Here is a 23577-nt window from a genome sequence, read left to right on the forward strand (position 1 = left end):
TGCTGACATATGCATCAAGGTCTTCACTCAGTTAAGAGTTCTGTATTTCTCCACTACCAAGAAAAGCTAACACTATCTTTTTATGTCTTTCTCATATGTGCTGGCTGCTTCTCCAATACTAAGTTAAAATTAAGAGAGGGAGAAGTTCACCTCAGCCAGTGGAAGATTTTAGGGCTTGACCTTGTGGAAATGCCCATTGAAGTGTTAGCCTTCAGGAAGAAAATGCAAAGCAGTTTTTCAATTAAAAAAATGCTCCCTCCTAGTCTGACTAACATTTGAGCCATCTGCATTATCTCCACACTTTAGGCATTTACTAGAATTTCGGATTTTCAAATCCATTTAAAATATAGAGGCAGCATTTTCAAGTGTTTGACATTTTTCATTTCCCATTGACTCAGTCTATCAACACCATTAATTCCAAGAGGCGCTTTTCCCCCACAACTTTTAAGAAGACCAAATAACATGATCCTAAGAGACAACATCTATTCTCTAAAAGAGAAAAGTTTCTATTTAACACAGAAGTGTAGACCAAGCAGAAATTCCATAGTGCAAAATGGGGTATGACTCTGTGAGAAACCTGTAGTTTGGAAAAATATTTTGATTCAATATACATTCTCTGGGTTTTTTTATCATTAATTCCTGAAAATGTCATTTTTAATGACTTGTCAAATACATGAATTTAAGGTTTCTGTTACTATTTAGTCTCTCTAGGTGTCCACCTCAGCTAATCAACTCTCATCACAATTTTTTAACAAATGCTAATATTTACAAGCGTTTAATTCAAACATTCATTGAAAGAAACAGAATAACTGTGCCTTTATTCAACTTATGGTGTATATTGGATATTAAAGCAAAAAAAAACCCAAGTAATTTCTTCTTTTTTCCAGTTATTACCTGCTAGGATCAAACATCTTCTTTCACATTCATTTCACTCAGTAGTAACACACCACAGTGTATTACAATAGGAATAACCCACATCCAAACAGTCAACTGTGAAGATACTACCTTTAAGAAAGACAAGCAATTTCACACAGAAATTCTTCACAAAGGTTTGCCAGTTCTTTTTCCCACCTCTCAGAAATCCTTACGAACAAAGCACCTAGGAAAACACAGTGACAGGACAGTAAGAGGAACTCAGGAAGCACCTAAATTATCTATCCCATCAGGAAGCTGACTCCTTCTGCTAAGATACCTCTCCACAAAAGGTCTGAGTGTTTTTCCAAGTAAGAAGAGTTCAAATGGGTAAAAAAAGGGAATAATTATTATTCTTCACCTGGTAACAGCTTTGTACACTGTGAAAAAAACCAGCTTGCTGCAGGTATTCCTGATGAAGAGGAAGTCTATAATTTTGGTCCTCATTTAATTTCCTATAAAGTGACCCACATGCAACTTTATTTTTAAAATCAGCACTGCCGATTGTCTGAGATAATTTCAATACTAAGATGTTGGAAAGCTTACAAAATTTTAGAAAATCTGAAGAATTTCTCCCTGCAAATCATTGATCCCTCGTGTTCTATACAAAGAAAATGCACTGTATTTAGGGAAAAATATTATACAGTGATTATATATCCAGTGACTGTTCACCTAGCAAGTTTATGAAATCTTGTCCTGCTATGCTGGTTACTTTGAAAAAAATCTAGGACATCAACACTTCTGAGGTTCTCTTTCACTCACACTGGACAGGGGATGCAGGCACTCACTCTGCTACCCACTGCAGTCCCTGAGGTAACAGGAGATGATTAGCCTTCCCAGGCATCTCAGCAAAGTGAAATATTCCAGAGGAAGTCACATGAATACTTCTTGCATTCAGGACGGTTCAGTGGCCTTGGAGAGCAGTCACAGCACATCAGACATACTGTGTTCTCAGCTTGCCTGGGGTGGTAACTTGTACTCTTCAGATCTCTGAGTTGAAGAATTAATCCTGCTCTTTTGAGGATGGCACCAGCTTACTGCAGGCTGAGTCCTTTTGTGCAGAAGGAAGAAGTTTGTAGGCAGAAATACGTTTCTGGATATTTTTGAAATGCCCAAAAGTTGCTGCCCAAAAGCACCAACTTCACATGCAGAGTAAAGGACGTTGTTACAGTGCAGATGAAACAGATTATAGAGAGCTTATTTATAAGAAGTTTTATACACCTGAAATGTCACAAACATTTACAACTTCTCTGCCCTCCTCAGAGTTCTGAAAATACGGAGCCATTATACTGCTGTCTCCTTTGAGTCCAATGACTGTGGTGGCTTGAAGTTCAGTATCTCTTTATATGTAATGCCTGCAAAACAACAGAATAGACATAGCATTGCTGTGGTCTAATCAGAAAGGAGCTGCACAAACATGAATGAGCAAGGTGCAAGCCCAGCATGGCTGGGCTCTGATCCAGCTCAGGAAGAGAGAGACCTCTTCAGGCAAAAAGAGAGGAAGAGTACAAAATGTAAGAGAATCAAGGATGACTTTTTCACCATTTCAGATTTGAAAAAGTAGCCCAGTACTGAAATGGTGCTTTTAATGGGATGTGAGCACTGACTTTTGAGTATAGTGGGCAATATCCTCAGCAAGAGTTACTGAGCACATTAGATTTAAAAGTTAGGTCCTCACTTAAAAGCCCAACTACAAACTTCTGACCTTAGATGAAAACAAGATGAGACTTAAATCTCTGCTGACACAGATATGTTTTTTCTCCCTCAGAGACTCTTAACTGTAAGGCCAGCAACCACTGCAGTCCTGTAGAGGCAACAGTCAAACAATCTCTTCACCTGCTCTATCCACTGAAAGGCAAGTTACAGAAATGGTTTCTCTTCTATGTTCCAGTAGATGGGAGGACAGAAACATTAGGGAAATGGAGAACAGCCTCTGTTAGGAAGCAGAGAAGAAACCTTTAGAGATCATTCCAAAATAACTTGATAAGAGGAACACTGGCTTATCAGTATCATTTCTCTTAATGCTGTCTATTTACCCTGTTCGATCAAAAGCAGAGGAGTTAATTTGTAAGGGGGATCATTTCAATTTCTGCATGGCCTTTCAATCTGGTTAATTCTGAAAACACCACAAAATTAAACTCACGCTTCCACTCATCTAGTGGAAGATCCATGTTATCAAATGTGTCGTCATATTTCTCAGCTTCAATTTCTTCCTCAGGATCGTGAATTGGTTCAAAGTAAGGATGCACCAAAGCCTCAGCTGCCGTGACTCGCTTCTCTGCATCCAGCACCAGCATCTTCTCCAAAAGGTTTACAGCTATTGCATAGAAAACCAACAGTGTATTCAAATCACACACCTGATTCTACTTGTTACACAGTAATACTGCCCTGGAGGTATTTCAAATAAATACATGGAGTAACAGTATAGAATCATTGCGTGTCCATTTATAGCCAGTGGGGCCTCTTTGCTTGACTGTTTTGAGCAAGCTGGGATGTGTACAAAGCCTGATGCAACGCAGAGGTGCTCCCTTGCTTCTGCACGCAATACAGAAAATATCTCAGCTAATGACTTCTCAGCTTCTCCCTCCAGGACCACTGTGCCTGGGGCTTTCCCAGGTGTCTTTAACCACTGCCACTCATTGTGGTTTTAAGGTACATCATCCCCTGACAGCAGCTGAATGAACAGGTGAACAGCGAACGAGAACTGCACTCTGTGTCACCTAGTCCAGACCAAGTACACTATGACAGGTCAGCTGTCCATACTCATAATTTCAGAGCTAACTTTATCTGCTATGTGGTTTTGATCTCAGCCAAAGTAACCCATTAAAGTTTTTCATGTTTCCCTCCTGTGGATTCTGGATTCAGTCCATTGCTAGACAGCCAAAGGGGACTAGTGTAAACAGGTATGATGAATGATTAATTTATTTTCTGTTTTTCTATCCTGAAAGGATGTTCTTGGGTTTGGAGCAGCTGAAAGGAAGTAGAGGCAGTGTGGGAAGTGATGCTTCACCTCAAGAAGTGTGGGACAGGATGCTTCAACTTCTGCTGACCATGTTGCATATTCTCTTTAAACTATTCCAGACCTGAAGCAGCCAGATGGCCACAGAAATGATAAAAGACATCCTAAGAACTAAATGGAAATGTGTAGCTTGCTGTAGCTACCCATCAGCTAACCATGCAGTAAGGGAAAGAGCTGTTTATTAATCAAATGTATTCGTACTGTACCTGAACCTAAAATTTTAACTTAAATTGAGAAAATTCAATTATCCTAAATAATAGTCTAACAAAACTGGCTTGTTAGTGTTTAGATCATTGGGGAATTGATAATGCTTAAGGAGAGCCATTTCAGAGCTCTGCCTGCCTCAGGTCATGTCACAGTTATGCACAGTTGGTAGGCTCTTCTAGCTGTTAAAATCTATGGAATCCAAGCCATTGTTTCTCAGGAATGCACAGATGTTTCTCAGGATGTATTAATTCCATTACTAAAATGTCAGCTTTCCATTTTCTTGTATTTCAACTGCAGATCAGATTGGGCTTTCAGAATTGTAATTCAAATACAGTACAGAGAAAATTTTATTACATATACTTGATATGCTAGGGCTCTTGAGAAAACTGCTGAAGTAAAACCAATAAGGAGGTAGTAGACTGAAACCCAAACCACAAAATACTAATTTTTTTTATGCTTCTAAGAAACAATTAATTCCTGGCAGGGTTTAAACTTCAGTTTCTACAATCAAAATGATGAATTATGGAAAGCAAGAGACAGAATAGCCCAAGAACCACCACATCACCTGTCTCATGACTGAATTACAATGCAGCTGCCTCCAATGCAAACACAAGAACAAGCTGTACACACCCACACAAACAGCCTTACCCAAAGGATTTGCATACTTCAAGATGGATGCAAAATCTTTCTTCTGGACTTTTGGAAGGCTTTTGATATAATTTTTTGCCTTAAAAGAAACATGGATATTAAATTAGATCTTTGCCACCTTTGTAATGAGACAACATTAACCATATGCTTAATATCTTTCTCAACAATATTTTGACAGCACATTGTACAAATGCATTTTTTTCTGATGATATTCACCTTTGTCCTGAATGGAATCTTTTAAAATCAAACTTTAAAACCATTATTTATAAATTATAATGCAAAGCTTTAATTATTAGTGCTCCATATCTAGTATATTTATTCAAATAAATATGTATGAATACTTAAAAGAATGTCATAATGAGTTTACAGCAATCTCTAGAGGTGAACCTTATACAGTAATTCCTTTACATTTAAACTGAACAGTTACACTAATGAATAAATTTAGGTTCTTTATATGAAAGGGTCTCAGGATTCTAGAAGGACATTGACATAGGGACAGGAAAGACATTTGCAAAAAACTGGGTTTTCTGAATATCTTTGTGTTTTTAGTACCTTTACAATAAAAGTTGCCATGTATCACCTCAGCTGTGTTTATCTGGAATATCTAAATAATCTTCTGATAATTTTCTGTCATTCCACCCTCCATCTCCAGTAGCTACTGTGGGTGCACAAATCATGTCAAGGCAGAAAAGGACCATCAGGGGTCATATCTGTAGTCAATACGTATTACCTCAGCCTGTCTAAGAACTGAGCATGGCTTAAAGGAAAATTAAGACATGGAACACCAACTGACAAATCAGAATACTCACATCTTGACTGTGCAATTTTTGAACAAAATCTTGAGTTGGTGTACCTGTTATTTTCATTATTTCTGTGAGTTGGTCCAGATCTGAATACCAGAAATAAGGAACAAATTCTTTCATTATTAGGAAATTAAGCATCCTGCAAAAGTAATGCACTTCTTTGCTGTTGGAGAATAATGTAAAAATCTTAATTCAATGACTGAACAGAAGATTTACAAAAGATGAAAGTTCTCCATTTCTCTTAGAAAAGGCAAAGAAAATATCTTATAATTTGGGAACACATGATTGAATCATCTGAAAAATTTTCTAATATAATCAGGCTTGTTCTGTATTGTTTGGACAAAAACAATAAGAGTCCAAAAACATTAAGAGTATCTAAACAATCAACACATGAATGGCATGCACTAGGAAAAAAAAAGGCTTTTCCATTATCACAGAGCTTTCTACTTGATGATTTGGGATGTGATTCAAAGATCACCTCTACTGAAAAAAATCAGTAATACAAGTTTTAATTGGCAGCTGTGCAAAAGTGGTACAGATATAAAATAACAATTTAATGAGAAAGCTGCAAGCCATTTTACTATTAATTTCAATTTATACTCATCTGTTTTTGAACAGACTTACTGCATCACATCACAACCTCTCAGAATTTTCTTACATCAGTATCGTAAATTCACTGAAGGATACGATCATTTCCCTTGAACAGAGGTCTCCCTGTTATCATCTCAGCCATTATACAGCCCACAGACCAGATGTCAACTGAAAAAAACACCAAGAGGCACATTAACCTGTCTGTTTAAATGTGCAGAAAGTTTAATTTAAAACATATTTTTAATAAGTATAAAAATTACCTTTATAGTCTGTTATAAAATAAATGTGTGCCTTGCCAAGTATGATGAACAGCACAGGTAAAACTACCAGACTTTCTAATGACCAAACTGGAGATAATCTCATAATATGCAGAATGAGTTTCTCAGTAACAGACACAGGAAGTAAATCTTCAGTACTTTCAAAAACTTCCATAGTGTTATTTGAATTCCCTTAATTTGCCATTTCTCCCTGTCTGTTCAAATTAAAATCAGCACACCTTTACAGGAGCACAAGAAGAGAGACCAGACTGTCATGTCTGTATAATTAAATAATTTTTTTCTAATAACCTTGGCACTTTCTGTTACTCTCAGAAAACATATATAAAAAATTCCCAAACTCACCACCACATGATTACCTGCAATTTACCTACAGGGAAATGTTGCATAATTATATTGTCATTTTCACCTCAAATTTCTTGTAGCTGTTAAGACACTTTTGAAGAGATACTGACCTGTCTGAGTATAATGCATCCAGTTAAGAATGACCTCTGGGGCTCTGTACCACCTTGTTACCACATAGCCAGTCATCTCACTGTCTGTATGTCTTGCCAATCCAAAATCCAGGATCTGCAGTGGAAGCACAAAGCACATTCAGATCAGACAGCTTGTTATCTAGTTCATACAGCTCCTTACAACTGTAGGGAAAAAAAACCTGGAGCAATCTGCAGAGATTAGTTTATTTTTGTATCTTTTTCTCATTGAAGTGTCTTGTTCTCATTCTAAAAATCAAGACAGAGGTAGCACAGAGATTTGAATAACTTTTTTTCAAGTTACATACTTCTATGGCACCATCAAAAGCTTTAAGACCAGTAAAGAAAATAATAAATTATTCACTTATTAATTAAAAAGATACTGGACACATTTAATGCAAATATTCCCTGAGCACAGAATCACCATTGTATCAAGTTACAGCTAAAAGAACAGCACCCATTTTAGACAGCGTCCACTGCTCTCATATCCCAGGTGGCACAATTATTCAAGAGTGTGTTCCAAGAATATTCTGAAGAAAGAAGGTATTGTTATCTCTACTTTATGCATAACTCATACAAGGGAAGACTTCCTCTAGGTCACATTGAAAACTGGCAACAAGAGTGGGGAATTACCATCACTTAGTCCCATCAAGTATTCTCCAGCCTCCAGCATCAACTACAGAAAAACCTTTTGTAACAAATACAAGAACTGTGCAATTTTTTTAAAGTGCTATGCACAATTCAGCTTATTTCTAAGAGTCTCAGCTATTTTTCTCTAGATATAGCAATGTGTACAGCAGAAATATTAAAAATGAATGTTATGGCCTTTTGTCAACTTCTATAAAATCTGCCTTAAGAAGGCCTACCTGTATGTATGGACCATTAAAAGATGCTGAAAACAGCAAGAAAATTCCATTCCTGGCATGACAATCAGTTTGTATTTATTGGAAAGTTCATGCTTCTAACAAGAACCGGTAAGTCAAGTTCTACTGAAGATAAATCATGGTGACACACAGGTAACTAAACATGAAGCTTTGCATGAGCAGCCACAGTTTGCCATGTGAATCACACTGCACATGTTTATTGATAGGACAGGGGTTTTAATAGGGACACCTGAGCATTCCTACACCAAGAGTCATGTTTATGTAATGCTCTCTGCATTTAAGCATTCTAAAATATTTCAGGATAGTTTCGTCATTCTCTGGCACTAAAAGAAAAAGGAAAACTATATTTTCATTCACAAAACAAGACTACAAAATGTTATGGTTTATCTTTATTGTCATACTGGAAATATAATTTCCATGTTTTCCTCATAACTGCTGATTACCAATCAATTTAAAAACAGAAAGAGAATGCAAAGGGAGACATTTTTTATTCATACCAATTAATGCACTTGACTGTGGCTGATTCTTTGGGAAGTGAAGATTTACTAGATGCAAAATTTTTGTATATATAATTTTTGTATAAACCTTTATGTATGGCTTTTATTGTAAATATTCAGCACATGTATTTTCCCAGTATGACAGCAAGGAAGGTGGAAGAAAAAAACCCTAAGTAACAGGTCAAATCCAGATGTGGTACAGTCTATTCTGTCACAGTCTTTTAGGCATTTTATCTACCAAGGCTTGTGACATGTAGAGTTGGAAACAGCTAAAATATAATTTGGTTTTGTAGACTTGTAGAAGTAGAAAACGACAGAAAGAATTTTTGTGCATTATGCTTTAACTTCATGATTTATTTTCATTTATATTCCATTAAGCTTAGGAACAAGTGTATCTTATTTGTACTTAATATGGTACTATTTCAACAACTATCTTCATATAAAACTTTTATTCTCACACTCCAATCTTCACCATTTCAGCTTGAACTTCCACAGCAATTTTCAGAGCATGCTTGAAAATCCTTCTTATAATTTGTGAATTATGAAACAATGACCCAGTTTCCCTCAGCTCCTTAAAGGTAGGTCTCCTTTGACTCAGCAAACTTAATTTTCCTAATTTTTTTCATTAACAAAAATAACTTGTAACTTTGAGATGACAGAAAGGACAGTGATTTCCCCTCATACACCCTCCGCTGTGTAGGTGGATACCTAAGTAGGAGTTGAGAGCATCAGATAAGGGAGAAACAAGCATCAGAAAGCTCACTGGGAAAAAACTGATAGCTAATTAATTATCTCTTCAAGGAATTGTTCCAACTTGCTAACAGTCTCATCATCACTGGACCTGATGCACGGGAAGCTGCAGAGTGCACAGACATGGGGTAAAATGGTTGCACTATTCCTGGCAACATGATCCTGTGCCTGGATAAACTAACTCAGAGAGTGTGCAGAAAAAGACTTGTTAAATAAGTAGATACAGATCAGGAGACACCTGGCTTGCATCTCAAAATATAATTGTACAGCTGGGGGTGTAGGGGAAGACATACATATACAACTGGTTTTTTCTAGACTCTTCTTTTCCCAGCACCTTGGGATCCACTCATCATTTGTCCACCTCCAAGCCAGGAAAAGTCAATGGCTTTTTGTGTCTGATAGGAAATCACTAAAATTACAGAACCCTGGAACATTCGGGTCAGTCTCCAAAGACCAAAATTTGAATTACAATGGCTACATGCAAGTATATAGTTTGCATGTTGCAGGCTAAAAACCACTTTCTGCATCACATTTTATTCAATTAAGAGTGTCCTTCACAACCTTTCATGTTCTGTATCTCCCAGCTTGTAGAGTTAGACTTTTTCTATTTATTTAAAGTTTAAATTCTCACCTAACTGAATCACTCCCATCAACTCTTATGTCTCTTTTAGGGACAACACCTTGGCCATAAGATCTGACGTGTCCTTACACATCAGGACACAAAAGTCCCCATTCAAATTCCCTGTTGTTTTGTGAGGACGTACAGGCCAATTGTGATTCAAGAGCAAAAAGCCTGGTCCAGCACTGAAACCAACCAGCATGTTCACAGCTCCTGCACCTGTTGTCTTCTGTCTTCTAACATGTCTGACTGGTTTTTCAAATAAACATACCTTACCTTCAATTCGCAGTCTTCATTTACTGCCAAGTTTCCAGGCTTTAGATCCTGCAACAAGGATTTAATTTTACAGCAAGACAATAAAGTACTCCTTTTTGCAATCTTTCCTTCTTTCTTTCTGGTTTTATAGTTTTTATGTAACTATTTTGAACAGCAACAGGTAAAATGATGTCATAATACAAAAAATACAAACAAGGATGGAAACTTCCACATTTGGCTTTTTTCCAGTATACTTCCCCTCCAAGAAAAATCAATTATTTTTTCTGCTATAAGTCAGGAAAATACTTGCCAGTGAAGGAATTCACTAATTTTTCTATGAGAGGAGTTTGGACATAAATTTGTTGCATTTAATACCAAGACCACAAGGTTAACAATTCACATATATAGTTCTGGACTGTACATGTTCCATATTAAAATATGCATTATAAAAGTTCCTTACCCCGACAGACTTAGGAGCATTGAAAGATCAAACAAGATTTTACACAAAACCCTATGTTCTCTTCTGTGGAAAAATCAATTTCCTAAAAAAGTCAACGCAACTGCAACATGAAAGAAGTATGTAAGAAGGCTTAAGTCTCTTAAGCCACCTTAGAGACTTCCAATGATCTTCCACAGTGGTAAAGTTTAGCAAAGGGAAGACTACTGGCAAGGACTAAGATGATACTGCAACATCAGAGACTCCGAAATACATAATTAGATATACATGTTCCTTCAGCTTTTTTAAACCCTTGTTTGATTCACTTTAGCACAAGATCTTTAGAAGTATCTTCTCTCTGAGCTTTTTAACAGGGATCCACCTGCTTTATACAATGATCTTTTTTAAGATCAGAGGGGCCTTGGAGAGAAACAATTTGATGCAAAAAACCATAATGAAACCAAGAAGCTCAAGGGTCATCAAGGGAGACCTTAGAAGAAAACTAAGCAATGGTAAGTTTAGACCATGATCCCAACAGTTGCAAAAATAAGAATATAAATATCTTACATTATTTTGTCAGTTCTGTAGTTTCTGTGTCCAGCTTAAAGCTACTATACAATGTGCACTCCCTATGGTGCTCCTGACACTTAATTAAAAATGGACAATTTCTACTGTTCTAATGCAGTTTTGGGGGAAGATGTACTGCTTGGTACCACAAAGGCATCATTCAGAACTCCTTCTTCATAGTGCAGAACTGATTTTAAGTGGACTTTATACAGAGAAGGGATTAAAAAAGAAACAAATGTTTAATTTCTCTCAGAAAAAAATTTGAGGTTCCTAAGTCTCTAGAATTCTGAAAAATTTTTTTCAGTTTCTACGGTTCCCCCAAAACTTTGAACACTAATAAAACACTTAAAGAAAACCTAACCATTGTTTTTAAAAGTTTAATCTTCATTTTAAAAAAACAAACAAAAAAACCCCTCAACTCTTACCTAGTTCAATTTAGACACTATTTGCTCTTGTGGGGACTTAAAACTCAACTTCAAAAAGTAATCTAGGAACCACAAATCTAAGCTGTATTCAGTTATTCAGTGCAACTTGTGTGCCCAGTTTACACTGACATAGCCATGCCATCTTTTGTTCCCACTGAAGAAGAAATCAAAGGCACCAACAAACTGAGAAAGCCTATAAACAGAATTTCAGGCCTATTTATAAGCATGCTTATACACAAACATCACTCACATTATCAAAATATAAATATCTTTCATGTTTTTCCACTTACCCTGTGAATTATGCCTGATGAATGAATATACTGTAAAAAGAGAAAGTATTTTTTTTAGTCAAGGTCCTGAGTTTAAAAGTAGCCTGGGGTAGGAGAGAAAATACTTTTACATAGTGCTAAAGGAAACTGAAATTAGAAAAATTTTATTAATTGCACAGAAGATCCCTTTAGCTATGGTTTTAATGTTCATTTAATGTTCATTAGCCCTTTCCTTCCCTTAATAATGAGAAACTACTAAATCAGTTTGAGTACTGCAACTGATATATAAATAAATAAATAAATAAATAAATAAATAAATAGATAAATAGATAAATAATAAATATATATATATATATATATATATATATATATCAGAATGAAACATGGTATTTTATACATCAGAAATGCTCTCCTACAATAGGTGTCTCTGGCATGCCATCATAGTTTAGATTCACATGCTTCAGCAGCACTGGCTTTTAAGAGATCTTTGAGACTGGGATGAAGACCAGTGAAGGTCTTATCTGAGAATTCTTGCTACATGCTTCAGTATTTTCTCAATGGAAAATGGAAAGGTCAAGTTCAAAGACATTCTCTTTACTTGCATATTTTCATCACCCATTCAGTGACCTATTTAAGGGCTCACGAAAGCCAAACCAGCAAACTGCACACCCAGGACTAGTTCTTTTGGGATGACACCTGATAAAATACAGATGTTCAAATCCGTGACCGCCCCCAAATGCTCCGCACTGAGGTATGCAGCTTCTCTCACCCCTGAATGATACCCTAGAAGTGACTATTTTCATCACAGTCAATAAAGGGAACTTCTAGTAACTAGCTCAGACATATGCATCTCTTGCAAAGAGCGAAATGCAGAAAGCTGTTCTGAACTGAGGACATGGTTTCCAGGAGCAGCCTAGGATGTGCTAATCCCTTCAGGGTGGGGAACTGATCTGAAACTCCCACAGACTGTACTAGTGATGCTAAGAAACATGACAACAATAAAACTTTTAAACAAAAAGACTTGACAAAAGATGAATAAGATGCAAATCCTCCAGCTTCACCTGAAGAATTTTCGTTTTATTCCACTCTGAAAAATGGGACAAGTGGCAACAGGGTCACTGGGAACTAGCTGGCAGAGCCAGAGAATACCAATCAGGAATAGTCAGCATAACATCACAGAAATGCACAGAAGAAAGGAGCTTTGCAGGATAATTGCAAATCAGCTACAGCCATAGCAATGACCATCTTCCCCAGCAACCCTCAGGATGGACAATTAACCTCACAAATGCAACAGTCCCTCTGCAAAAGGGTCCTCATAACCCAGCTGATGAGAAACACCAAGACAAAGAAAGCAAAGCTACAGAACAAAAACCAACTTCTTCAGACAGAATCAATGTGCCTTTCAGACTCAGATTTTGAACTTAAAACACAATCCATACAACCTAAGCAGCACAAGAGCTGCACTTAGGGTGTCACGCTTTTAAAGCATTGACTGAAAAAATCTCTGACAGTTAATCTTCTCTTACACCTGACCAGCCACACCAGATGTGGTCTCAGAGGTTCTGAAAAGAGGGATGGGGGGAAAAAGCCCCCACTTCCTTTGACCCTGTGCCTACAACTTTACCAATCCAGCCCAGGCGTGGTAGGGCCCTGCTGCTGCACGGTCACATTGCTGACTGCTGTGCCAGAGCCCAGGTCTGTCCTGGCATCTGCAGTAGACCAGTTCCTGCTGCAGATTACTTGCAGATTGGGCAAGGTTTAACATCACCCGTAGGAAATGCCAAAGCCCTCCACAGGATTTCCTGGGGTTGACACAAGACTTTGAGGGCACATGGCTGCTTCACAGAATGTTTGCTGTAAAACCACTACAGCAAACACAAAACTACAAAATGTTTTATCTGTCATGGATGTGCATGAAGTGAATTGGGACAGGAGGAGGAGGAGGAGGAGGAGGAAGTTTGTTAATTGTACATGGAGACCATATGCACTTTAAAACAACCAAACTAGAAATGTAACTGTAAATAGTTAAACTCCCAATAAATTAAGAAAAAGATATCCTCTGTCATCACTATCTTGATCAAGGATATCACAATATCTGCTTGCATTCTAAATTATTGCAATATCTTCTAACTGAAGCCTCTTGATTTTCGAACAGATGCTTAAAATATTCTATAGTTGGTTTGTGATGCTAAGACTGTATATAGTAAGGAAAAAGCTGTCAGACCCATTCGTTTGGCACCTAAGAATGTGGAATGTAGAAACAGAAATTAAAAGGTCTGTACCCTCCACAATTTCAGTTAAAAGTAAATCTCACCTGTTCGGGGGGAAGAGTATGGTTTTGCTGTCATTTTCACCTCACTAAAGGTTTTATGAATGTTCACAGCACCAAAATCATGTTAACATAGGGGAAAGCTCCTATGTTTTCTGAATGCTCCTCTTAACATAGCACTACTGAGATTACATGAAATAGCAGTTATTCCTGATTGTAATGCACACATCAGCCTTTCTGTAAGCTGAAATACTGGTGCTGTGCTGCATATGTGTCTTTAACAATAGCAGTATTTTTTTAACTGCATTTCATAATCTCCTGGCAGGTAGCAACACTGGAACTATGCCAGTCTTCATTCAGAAGGTTTTCCAATTCTGTTCAACAGCCTTCTGAACATGGGATCCTGTTCTTACTGGTTCTCCTCATTAAATTATGCATCTATTGACAGATTTTTCATTCTTAACATGGCAGAATGATTCAGAACAGAGTAGACATATCCTTCACAATATTTCTACCACTTCACCTGAACCATATTTTATTCAAGAACCCAGTTAACACAAGTGAAGTGCCTTAGAGCACAGGAGCTCTGTGCATTATTCTAAAGACAATTTTGATAGCATGCATAAATCCTGGAATGCAAGCTTCAGATTGTGCTAGGAAGTCATCCAACAATCATCTAAATTTTAAGCATTCTCTTCTTTCTATGTAATCTCTACACAAAATAAAAAGCTAATCAAAAGGGAATTAGCAAAGACTCAGGAGAATGTGTTCTAGGCAACATGCAAAATGAAAATGAAAAGCATCTTGGCAGGGAAGTAAAAACTGAAGAGGAAATGAGTCAGAGGGGCAATGGAAAGCAGAGAAGCAGAAAAAATCTAGCATAAATGTGAACAAAAGACAGTAAATACAAATGAGAAAAGGAGAGAACTAGAGTAATACACCTTACCATAAATATGCAAGAGAAGCTTGAACAGGTGTTTGTATGGCCCAGGAGCTGTCTGTCCCTTCCAAAGCACTATGAATAAAGAGAGAGGACTGACAGCCACCTCCCCCAGACCTCTATGAACAGGAGCCCAGCTGGCATTCCTGCAGAACAGGGACCCAAGACTGAAAGCTGCGGTCTCTTTCCACCTACATATACAGACACTTATGTTTAGCCTTTCTTCTGTACTCTTTGACAATACACAGCTTTTCTGTCAAACAATAACAAAAAAAGAAATTATGCAAGAAATTATCCTTCCAAGATGCAAGCTCACATGAAAGCAAAATTTAATACCAGACTAAGGCCTGACTAGGCAACAGGCAAAGGAGAGGTATGCCATTGTTTTTAAGTGATGTCACATCACATTGAATTACAAGGCACACCAAAGAAAGAAAATTAATATTTCATTCTCTGTAGAAAAAAGACAGTAAAATGATAAGAACTAACAAAAAAGAACTGTACAGACTTGCAGAGCATAGGCTGAAGATACAAATCTTCATGAACTCAGTCTTGACCTCAATTTATACAGGTTTTTTAAAATCAAGGCTGTTGAGCCCTTTGTATACAACCAATCCAGAACCAGTCTACAGATAGAATGTAGAAATTAGGCCTGCAAGGAAACAACTGGGGGGCTTACCAAAAATCTCCCTTATCCCTTCACAGTACATCAGTCATGCAGAATTCTCCCTTATACACATTTAACTGTCACATGTAAACAGGTTGTTACAGAAGCATATGCAATGTGACAAAAATGATGAACAGCCTTCTTGCCTTTGCCCAGACATAAACACAGATACCATAAAGTTCTTTATACTTTACAAAGGACAAATGCATATTGCATGTTACATCTTTAACACCAAAAAAAACTCCTTAGAATAGACTCCATCAAAGTTAAAAGGTGAAAAACAAAGTCATCATACACAGGAGAGGCTAAGCATTCCAGATCTACAGTGGCATTCTCCCCCTTCCAAGGTATTGCAAGCATTTTTCCCTTATAATGCCTCCACTGAGTACTAGCTAAGTGTATGTTTGGTCCCCATGCCCCGCCAAAAAAGCAATCCAAGTAAACACAGATGGGCTGTCTTTAACCCAGATACAGTAGACCTTAAAAAGTACAGGACTTTCATGAAAAACTTGGCTAACCCTTTCTTAAACAGCTAATTTACTGATATCTGTAAAAGAATAAAAAAATTACTGACTCATTTTCTTTCTTGTCTGCATGTTAGCAACACTGCTTTCAGCTTAACACATTTCCTAGCACAGACAGGGCTACAAGAATGTGCCTCCAACACTGGACCACTCCTATTTCTTAAAAATATTTTCAGCTAGGTGTGTACTTCTGTGGCTGAAATGGTTCAATGGTTCAAAATTTAATAGAACAGATACACTAAAGACTGTTCTCCAGTTTGCTGTGTAATAAGAAATGACAAAACATTCTAGTAGCTAAAAGATATTTTATTTCCTGCTGGTAATTTTGAGTAAGTAAAGTTTTACTCTCAAAACCACGGGGTAAGAAACTATTCAAGTAAAGCACTTCTTACAGAAGATCTATCACAGTTACTACCTCAGCATTCCTGCTGGTAGCTGGTTGCATGTGACTGCTTTTATTTTTATGTTCCTCCCACAGGAGACAGTCCTTTGTGAACTCTTTCAGCATGTGTTCTTTATACAGAATGCATTCAGGAGTGGGCTGCTCTAGTGTGGGTCCCCCAAGGGCCACAGGTCTTGCCACCAAACCAGCCAGGGGCCTGCTCCAGGACTGGCTCTCCATGGGCTGCAGCCTCATTAAGGCCACATCCCTGGGCCCCAGCATGGGGTGCTCCATGGTTGCTGTGTGAATATCTGCTCTGTCATGGTCCTCCATGGGTTGCAGAGGAGCAACCTGGGCCACCATGGTCTTCATGGCCTGCAGGGAAATCTCTACTCCAGCACCTGTAGCATCTTCTCCCCCTCTATCCTCACTGACCCTGGTGCCTGCAGGGCTGCTTCACATTTTCTCACTCCCCTCTCACAGCTGCTGCCAACATTTTTTTTTACCCGTTAAATGTATTACCACAGACATGCCATGAAAATTGCTAATGGGCTCAGCTTTAGCCAGCAGTGGGTCTGCTTTGCAGCCAGCTTTGTTCAACACGGAGGCAGTTCCTGGTGTCTTCTAACAGCAGCCACCCCTGCAGCCTTCACTAACAAACAAACCTTGCCATAAACCTGCCCAATATATCCTTATAAATTCCTGCTCTGTTTTCTTCCCATGTATGTCAACCGCACAGAGTTGCTCCACATTTGTCTTCCACATTTACTGATCCAACAGACTTCAGCATCAGCCTTTGGGGCCACAAGTTCTGCTCTGCTGGCCTCTGTCATAGAGTGTCCGTCACTAGGACAAAAATGTTTCTAAGCCATTTCACCAGAATTAAATTAATCATTCATCCTTTCCACTACACTCAACCTAAGCTAATTCTTTACAGTTCACATATTGCTTGCCTGTAAAGTCAGCACAAACGCTGTTTTTCATCCCTGGTGAATAGCATGCCTCTCCTGGAAACCTGATTCCCAGACAGTTACCTGCTGTAACTTAACAGACCATTCCATTTACACAGTCCTTAAGACAACACTTACTAGGACATGGCTTTGTGACTAGGGAACTAATTACAGAACTGAAATCGTAACTCCACATTCAGAATCCAAATTAGAGGTGAATTTCCTCCAGTTTAAATAAAACCAATTTCCCCAAACCTGGCTTTAGATTACCTGACTTTAGTTCCTGCACAAAAGATAATTACTTAGCACATATAAAAGGCTATGCGAGCAAAAATCTACTAAAATAAGAACACAAAATCCAGGGCAGGGTCGAAGAGAAATCAATAATGCAGGACTCAACAAGAAAATGTATTTATTATGTTTTGTGATGGGAGTAAAACAATTTACTTGCCTTTCTGTATCTGGTAAGTGCTGAGGGACAACAGAATCGTGGATATGCTGTTCCTGATGTTCTTGTCCAGGCTCAGCATGCTGTGCTGCTATTTAATTATTTTTTAATAGTGTTTGGAAATGCAAGTATAGATCTGGATGAATCCACATCCTGATGGAAGTGCCAGACATTCCTGTATCAAAATGAGGTCTGTATTTCCACTGCACAAGCACAACCCTACACTGACGTCACTTTTCTGTATAAGCATAGAGGAAACTTCTGCCCATACATTATGTGCTTACAGGACTGTAAAGCCAAAACTGTACAGTGCCAGCAGAAGCCAAGGAATGACATTCAATTTAAGACAGTGCCATTCCATAGCCTCCTTATGTGTCTCCAGAGCAGCAAAGAGAATTAAACAGCCTTTACTGCAGGGGAGCCTGGATAAACCCTGCACACGTAGGTCAAGGGTTTCTTCTTTTGGAATTGTGTCACCAAAAGAAAAAAGTAGTACATCCAAAAAGTAAACACAGTAATTTAAGAACTGCAGAACTAATATAGACCAAGAATCATTTTCCCATCACATTAATATAGGTTAATATAGATAAAAACAGGGAGCTTAAGGAATATCTTCTTTATGTGTTGTAAGACCATGAACTTCAATATACACAGTCCAATTTTTAAAAGCCAAACAGCAAAAAAAAGTAGTAGGTAAAATAAACAGTATTTAGCAAAAGATGAGGAAGAAACACATGCAAAGTATATGACAGCTAATACATTTAGAATCATTCTTGTGAGAGTCAGTAAAATTCAAGATTACGTTTTTATGTTATTTGCTATAGCTGTAAGCTCTGCAGTCCACAGAAGTGCAATGTCTATGAGATAAAACAGAGATGAATATAAACATTATTTCTGAGAAGGAATGGAGGATAAACAGTCAGGCTTACTAGGTGAAAAGATAAACAAAATCATGAACAAGACCAACAACTAACTTACACATGGCATTTGGTTATACTTTTTATTTAAGAAAATGATATATCAAAAGAATTATTCTTCCCAAGACTTACTGGAAGAGCTACAAGATGAAGCTTTCCTACACAGTTCAAAACTAGACAAATCTGCATGCGTCATTACAGTCTTTTATGAATGTTTTTTTAACTTCACAGTGTAAAACATCATCACACAACAAACAGACACTAGTTAAGTCAAGATCAAGCAAAAGTGTCAGGAGGCAAGAACTCCTAGGGAAACATAAAGCATACATGAGATGGAAGCAGTCAGGTCACCCTGCAGGAATGTGGAGATACTGCCCAAGTGTGCAGAGATGGAATCTGGAAAGGCAAGGCCCTCTTGTCCTGAATCTGGTAAGAGACACAAAGGTCAGCAGGAAGGGCTTCTACATGCAAACTGGGAGCAAAAACAAAACTAGGGAGAAAACAGGCAATTGCACCAGGGGCATGAAAAAACTAAGGTACTCAATGCCTTCTTTTCATCCATCTTTACTGGTAGTATTTGCCATATCATAAGTCCCTGAAGCTGCTGGAAAAGTCTGGAGCAAGGAAGACTTAACCCTTAATGGAGGAGGATCAGATAAGGAATATTTGAACAAACACAAATTTAACATTTAAACAAACAGCCTGATGGGATGCACTCATGAATTCTAAGAGAAGCTGGCCAATGTCATCAGGAGTCTACTTAATAGTATGTTAAAAGTCATGGTGATCAGGACATGTTCCTTATGATTGCAAGAAAGCAAATATTGCTCATGTCTTCAAAAGGGTATTGAAGAAGAGGATCAAGGAAGGTCAGTCAGCTGCACCTCCCTCTCTGAGAATGTGATAAGCAAGTAATTCTGGAAACCATTTCCAAAAATTACAAGGACAAAGAACTGATTGGCAGTAGTCAATATGGATTTACAGAGGAAAATCATGCTTGATAGCCTGTTAGCCCTCTATGATAAGACAGCTGGATTGGTGGATGACAGGAGGGCAGTGTCGTTTACCCTGTCTCTTGCAAGGCTTTTGAAACTCCCATAACACCCTGAGAGACAGTGGAAGTAGGAGTTAGATTAATGGACAGTGACTGAGCTGCCTGGATCAAAGTTGGCTGAACTGTCTTGATCAAACAGCTGTGATCAGTGGCAGGAAGTCCAGCTGGAGGCCCATCACCAGCACTGTCCCCCTTAGGGATAGTACTGAAGTCAGCTTACCATTTTCATTACTGACCTGGATGACGGGACAGAGGGCTCCCTCAGCAGCTCAGCAAATGATACAAAACTGACAATAAAGTTGACACCCCAGATGATTGTGCTGCCATTTAGTGAGACCTCCACAGGCTAAGGAAATGGGCTGACAGGAACCCACCGAAGTTCAACAAAATCCTGGGAGGGGATAATGCCATGCACCAGACAAGGCTGGAGATTGACCAGCTTGGCAGAAAAGAACCTGTGCCCTTACACCAAAGACAACCAAAAGCCTCATGCATTGGGCAGAGGATTGCCAGCATCTTGAAGATGATCCTTCCCCTTTTCTCAGCTCTCATGAGACACACCTGGAGTGCTGTGCTCAGCTATAGGTTTCCCAGTTCAAGAGAGATACTGAAGGAAAGCCAGTGAAGCTAAATGATGATGACTATGGGACCGGAGCACCTTATGTAAGACAAGAAACTGAGAGAGACAGGATTCTTCAGCTGTAAAAAATACTTTCTATAATAAATGAATACAATGATTTCAATTTAGTATATATTTTTTACTATACTAGGTGAGATAAATTTTATGCGGCTATTAAATTATAAGTACTTATAGTTCTCCATAACAGTTTACTAGGAAAAGACTGTGAAATCAAAATAGCAGTACAACTGGCAAACCTTTAAGCCTTTCAACATCTGATATACCAGGAACTGGATTCGATCTTCAGTTAATTTCTCATGCTTCATTATCTTACTCAAGTCTGTTCCCATAAATGGCATGACGAGATAGCTTAAAACAAAGCAAAACAAAAAAATAGAAAGAAAACCAAACAGATTAACTTGATTACCTTGGTCATGTAAATTAAAACATAATTGTATGTTATATTTCAATTACAATATTAATTATTAATAATTACAGATTATTCCATTTACCAAACAATTCCTTCATCATCCTCCTATCCTCCAAGCCTCTCTGCTTTTATCTGATTGTCTTAATGAGGTATTGCCCAGTTCTGTCACTGATCATGGAAATTTGCTAGTTATCAGAACTAGCTTAGAAAGAAACTAAGCAAAAGCCTCATGATATTTCAAAGACAGCTACACAAAAAACTAAGACATTCATGCAAGGCACTGTATCTCACAGTGATGACTAGCAGCACAGCCATTGAACTGTGCAAAAATCTGGAGGATGATTTTAGGGTCTCATTTAAAACACAGTGCTTCAATGGTCATCATGTACATGTGCATTCTATTACATATGCTGTGTAAAATGCTAAAATAGACAATATGGACAACATTCATTTTGGCTCAACAATCAATATGAACACATGCTCCATGTTTTCTGTACTTCATTTTCTACGTTCTTCTGTCAGATAGCTTTCTTTACTAACTATAAATACACAAGGTTGTTTAGGAAACATACATATACTAGATGAAATCCAGAACAGTTTTACTAACACAGGAAACCTACATTAAGCCCAAAAGGATTTCTGGGAGCTGTTTCTCTAGCAACTCTAATTCACCAGAATTGTAGCAGTAAACAAGTAAAACAGGAGATATGTTAAACATCTTGTGTTTGAGATGACACCAAAAATCAGGGAGATGTGGTAGAAACAACCTGTATCAGGTGCTGTTTGGACCACTGACAGGGAAAACAGTCACAGGGCACAACATACCACAATGCAGATAAACACCAAAAAATTCAGCAGTACCTGCACTTTTAACTGATCCTTTAATTTGGATGGATCCCACTCAAATATGCCACATAATGGGGGTAATTTTCCACCTACTGGATTGAGTTAAGAATTGTCCTAGCATTTGAGCAACCTGGGCCTTAGGGGTCAGCTGGAAATCAGTATTTGTAAAGTGGATTAGGGAATTCACTGAACTGTCATTTACTAAGGGCTGAAAGACAGGAAACTGACAAATGACAATCTGAGAACTCCTGCCCACCAAAACTGCATGTAAGAGTTATATTAAGATGAAACTCAGAAAAAGTCCATGAAGCAACAATTTTGAAATTCTCTATTTAAAAAGCAACAATCTTTCATCTTGCACAAGCAACAATGCTCTGCCCCAAAACACAATCAACTTGGAACTTACAAGTCATTAAACTTCTCCAGTGTTATATCTGGTGTGAACACATCCAAAATTCCAATGACCTAAAAAAAAAATAGAAAAAAATAGAAAAAAAATAATGGCTGATTTGACACAATAAAGCCTAAATCACCTAATAAGTGAAAAAATATAATCTAAAACACATTGAGACATTAGCTATAGGCATAAACATGAAATGGTACCTAAACTAGTGCCCTAGAATTTGTGTTAGATTTTATAACTCAGATGGCATTTTTACCCTGTGACAAAAAAATATAAGAAGTACCCACTAGAACTAAAAGTTCAGAGGCTACCAATTTTATGTAAGAGGAGACAGTATGTTATCACTTTAAATACTGACATCTTGAAAATAAACCAGAAAAATCAGTCAATAATATGAAGCACTTGTAAGTACTCTCCACCTAGCTGTGCTTGCTGCTTATCAATGAAGCGCACTTTAAACATCTTCCAATTTCAGTAACAGGGTAATTTAGGTATATTGACTTCAATAGCTTCTTGGAAGTACAAAGAAGAAACGAGAATGAAGCTGTTTCTATTGAGAAAAAAATTAGCAAGAACTTTATATGATTTACTATGGCTTATACCTCAGGTTCTCCAAAGAGTTTTTTTTTGTCAAACAAAAGCATCCTATCACTGAACAGAGAAATAATAATCTAATAATATGGATTTTCCACCACAGCTTTTCCTATTAGCATGGGCTTGGGGAGAACTATACAAACTGACTGAGTGCATTACACTAAATACCAGTGCTTCTTTCAAGACCACTGAACACCAGAAAATTAAATACACAGAACTCAATGCTCAAAAAGAAGTAGGTAGAGTGATCTAAAGCCAGATTTTAGATGCTGCATAATCCAGGCCATGCCTAAATAACACAGGCTTTTAGAGCTGCTTTTTTTCTACCTCTTCTGCTAATTCATGACCATTTCAGTCTGTTCAGAGGAAGCCTCCCAAGCCACACACTGCTCGTGGCGTTTCCCAGGTGCAGGCTGCTATGTCACAGAATCACAAACTATTCTAAGCTGGAAGGGACCCACACAGATCATTGAGTACAACTCTTATGTGAATGGCCTGTATGCGGATTGAACCCACAGCTTTGCTGTTCTTAGTAACATGAGGCTGTGCAGGACTTTGACAGGAGCAAGCTAAAAGAATAATAAGCTTTATAACCTTATTCAATCCTATCTTTGTGGCCATACAGACATTAGGTCATACATCAAGAACTGTCATCTGAATCAGACATCTTCTTAAAAAAGTGAAAATAAAGAGAAGCATGAGCAGAAATGGAGGGGGGAAATGCAAGAAAAGGACACCTTCCTTTATTTAAAGCTTTAAATGCCCAGCCATGATGAAAACCTTACTGCCTACATTTTAGTCTTTCCATATTAAGGGCAGACTACTACAGTTAGACTGGATATTGTCAAAATGATGAAGAAAACAGAAAAACTAATAAAGATGAAGGCAGAAAATTTTAACTCCC

At 37.9% G+C, this 23577-nt stretch overlaps 1 protein-coding gene across 5 annotated transcripts in view; it reads right to left on the reverse strand.

Annotated features, from left to right (window-relative positions):
- Positions 1 to 549: 549 nt before the first annotated feature.
- Positions 550 to 23577, reverse strand: part of MAPK12 (mitogen-activated protein kinase 12) — a 32208-nt gene continuing 9180 nt past the window's right edge. For 2 of the 5 annotated variants that reach the window (XM_030238094.2, XM_030238092.2), the window contains exons 3-11: positions 22083 to 22141; positions 20658 to 20769; positions 11652 to 11681; positions 9955 to 10002; positions 6911 to 7025; positions 6277 to 6348; positions 5596 to 5675; positions 4787 to 4865; positions 2291 to 3229 (exon numbers count right to left, since the gene is read on the reverse strand). In XM_030238094.2, the coding sequence (XP_030093954.1) occupies positions 2973 to 3229; positions 4787 to 4865; positions 5596 to 5675; positions 6277 to 6348; positions 6911 to 7025; positions 9955 to 10002; positions 11652 to 11681; positions 20658 to 20769; positions 22083 to 22141 (852 nt within the window). In that variant the 3' untranslated portion in view covers positions 2291 to 2972. Of the gene's footprint in view, positions 2268 to 2290; positions 3230 to 4786; positions 4866 to 5595; positions 5676 to 6276; positions 6349 to 6910; positions 7026 to 9954; positions 10003 to 11651; positions 11682 to 20657; positions 20770 to 22082; positions 22142 to 23577 lie in introns of those variants that run through there. The other 3 variants (XM_030238093.2, XR_007776529.1, XM_030238096.2) reach the window with 3 other exon arrangements.

The sequence above is a fragment of the Serinus canaria genome, chromosome 1A, assembly GCF_022539315.1.
Source record: "Serinus canaria isolate serCan28SL12 chromosome 1A, serCan2020, whole genome shotgun sequence".
NCBI classification, from domain to species: domain Eukaryota; kingdom Metazoa; phylum Chordata; class Aves; order Passeriformes; family Fringillidae; genus Serinus; species Serinus canaria.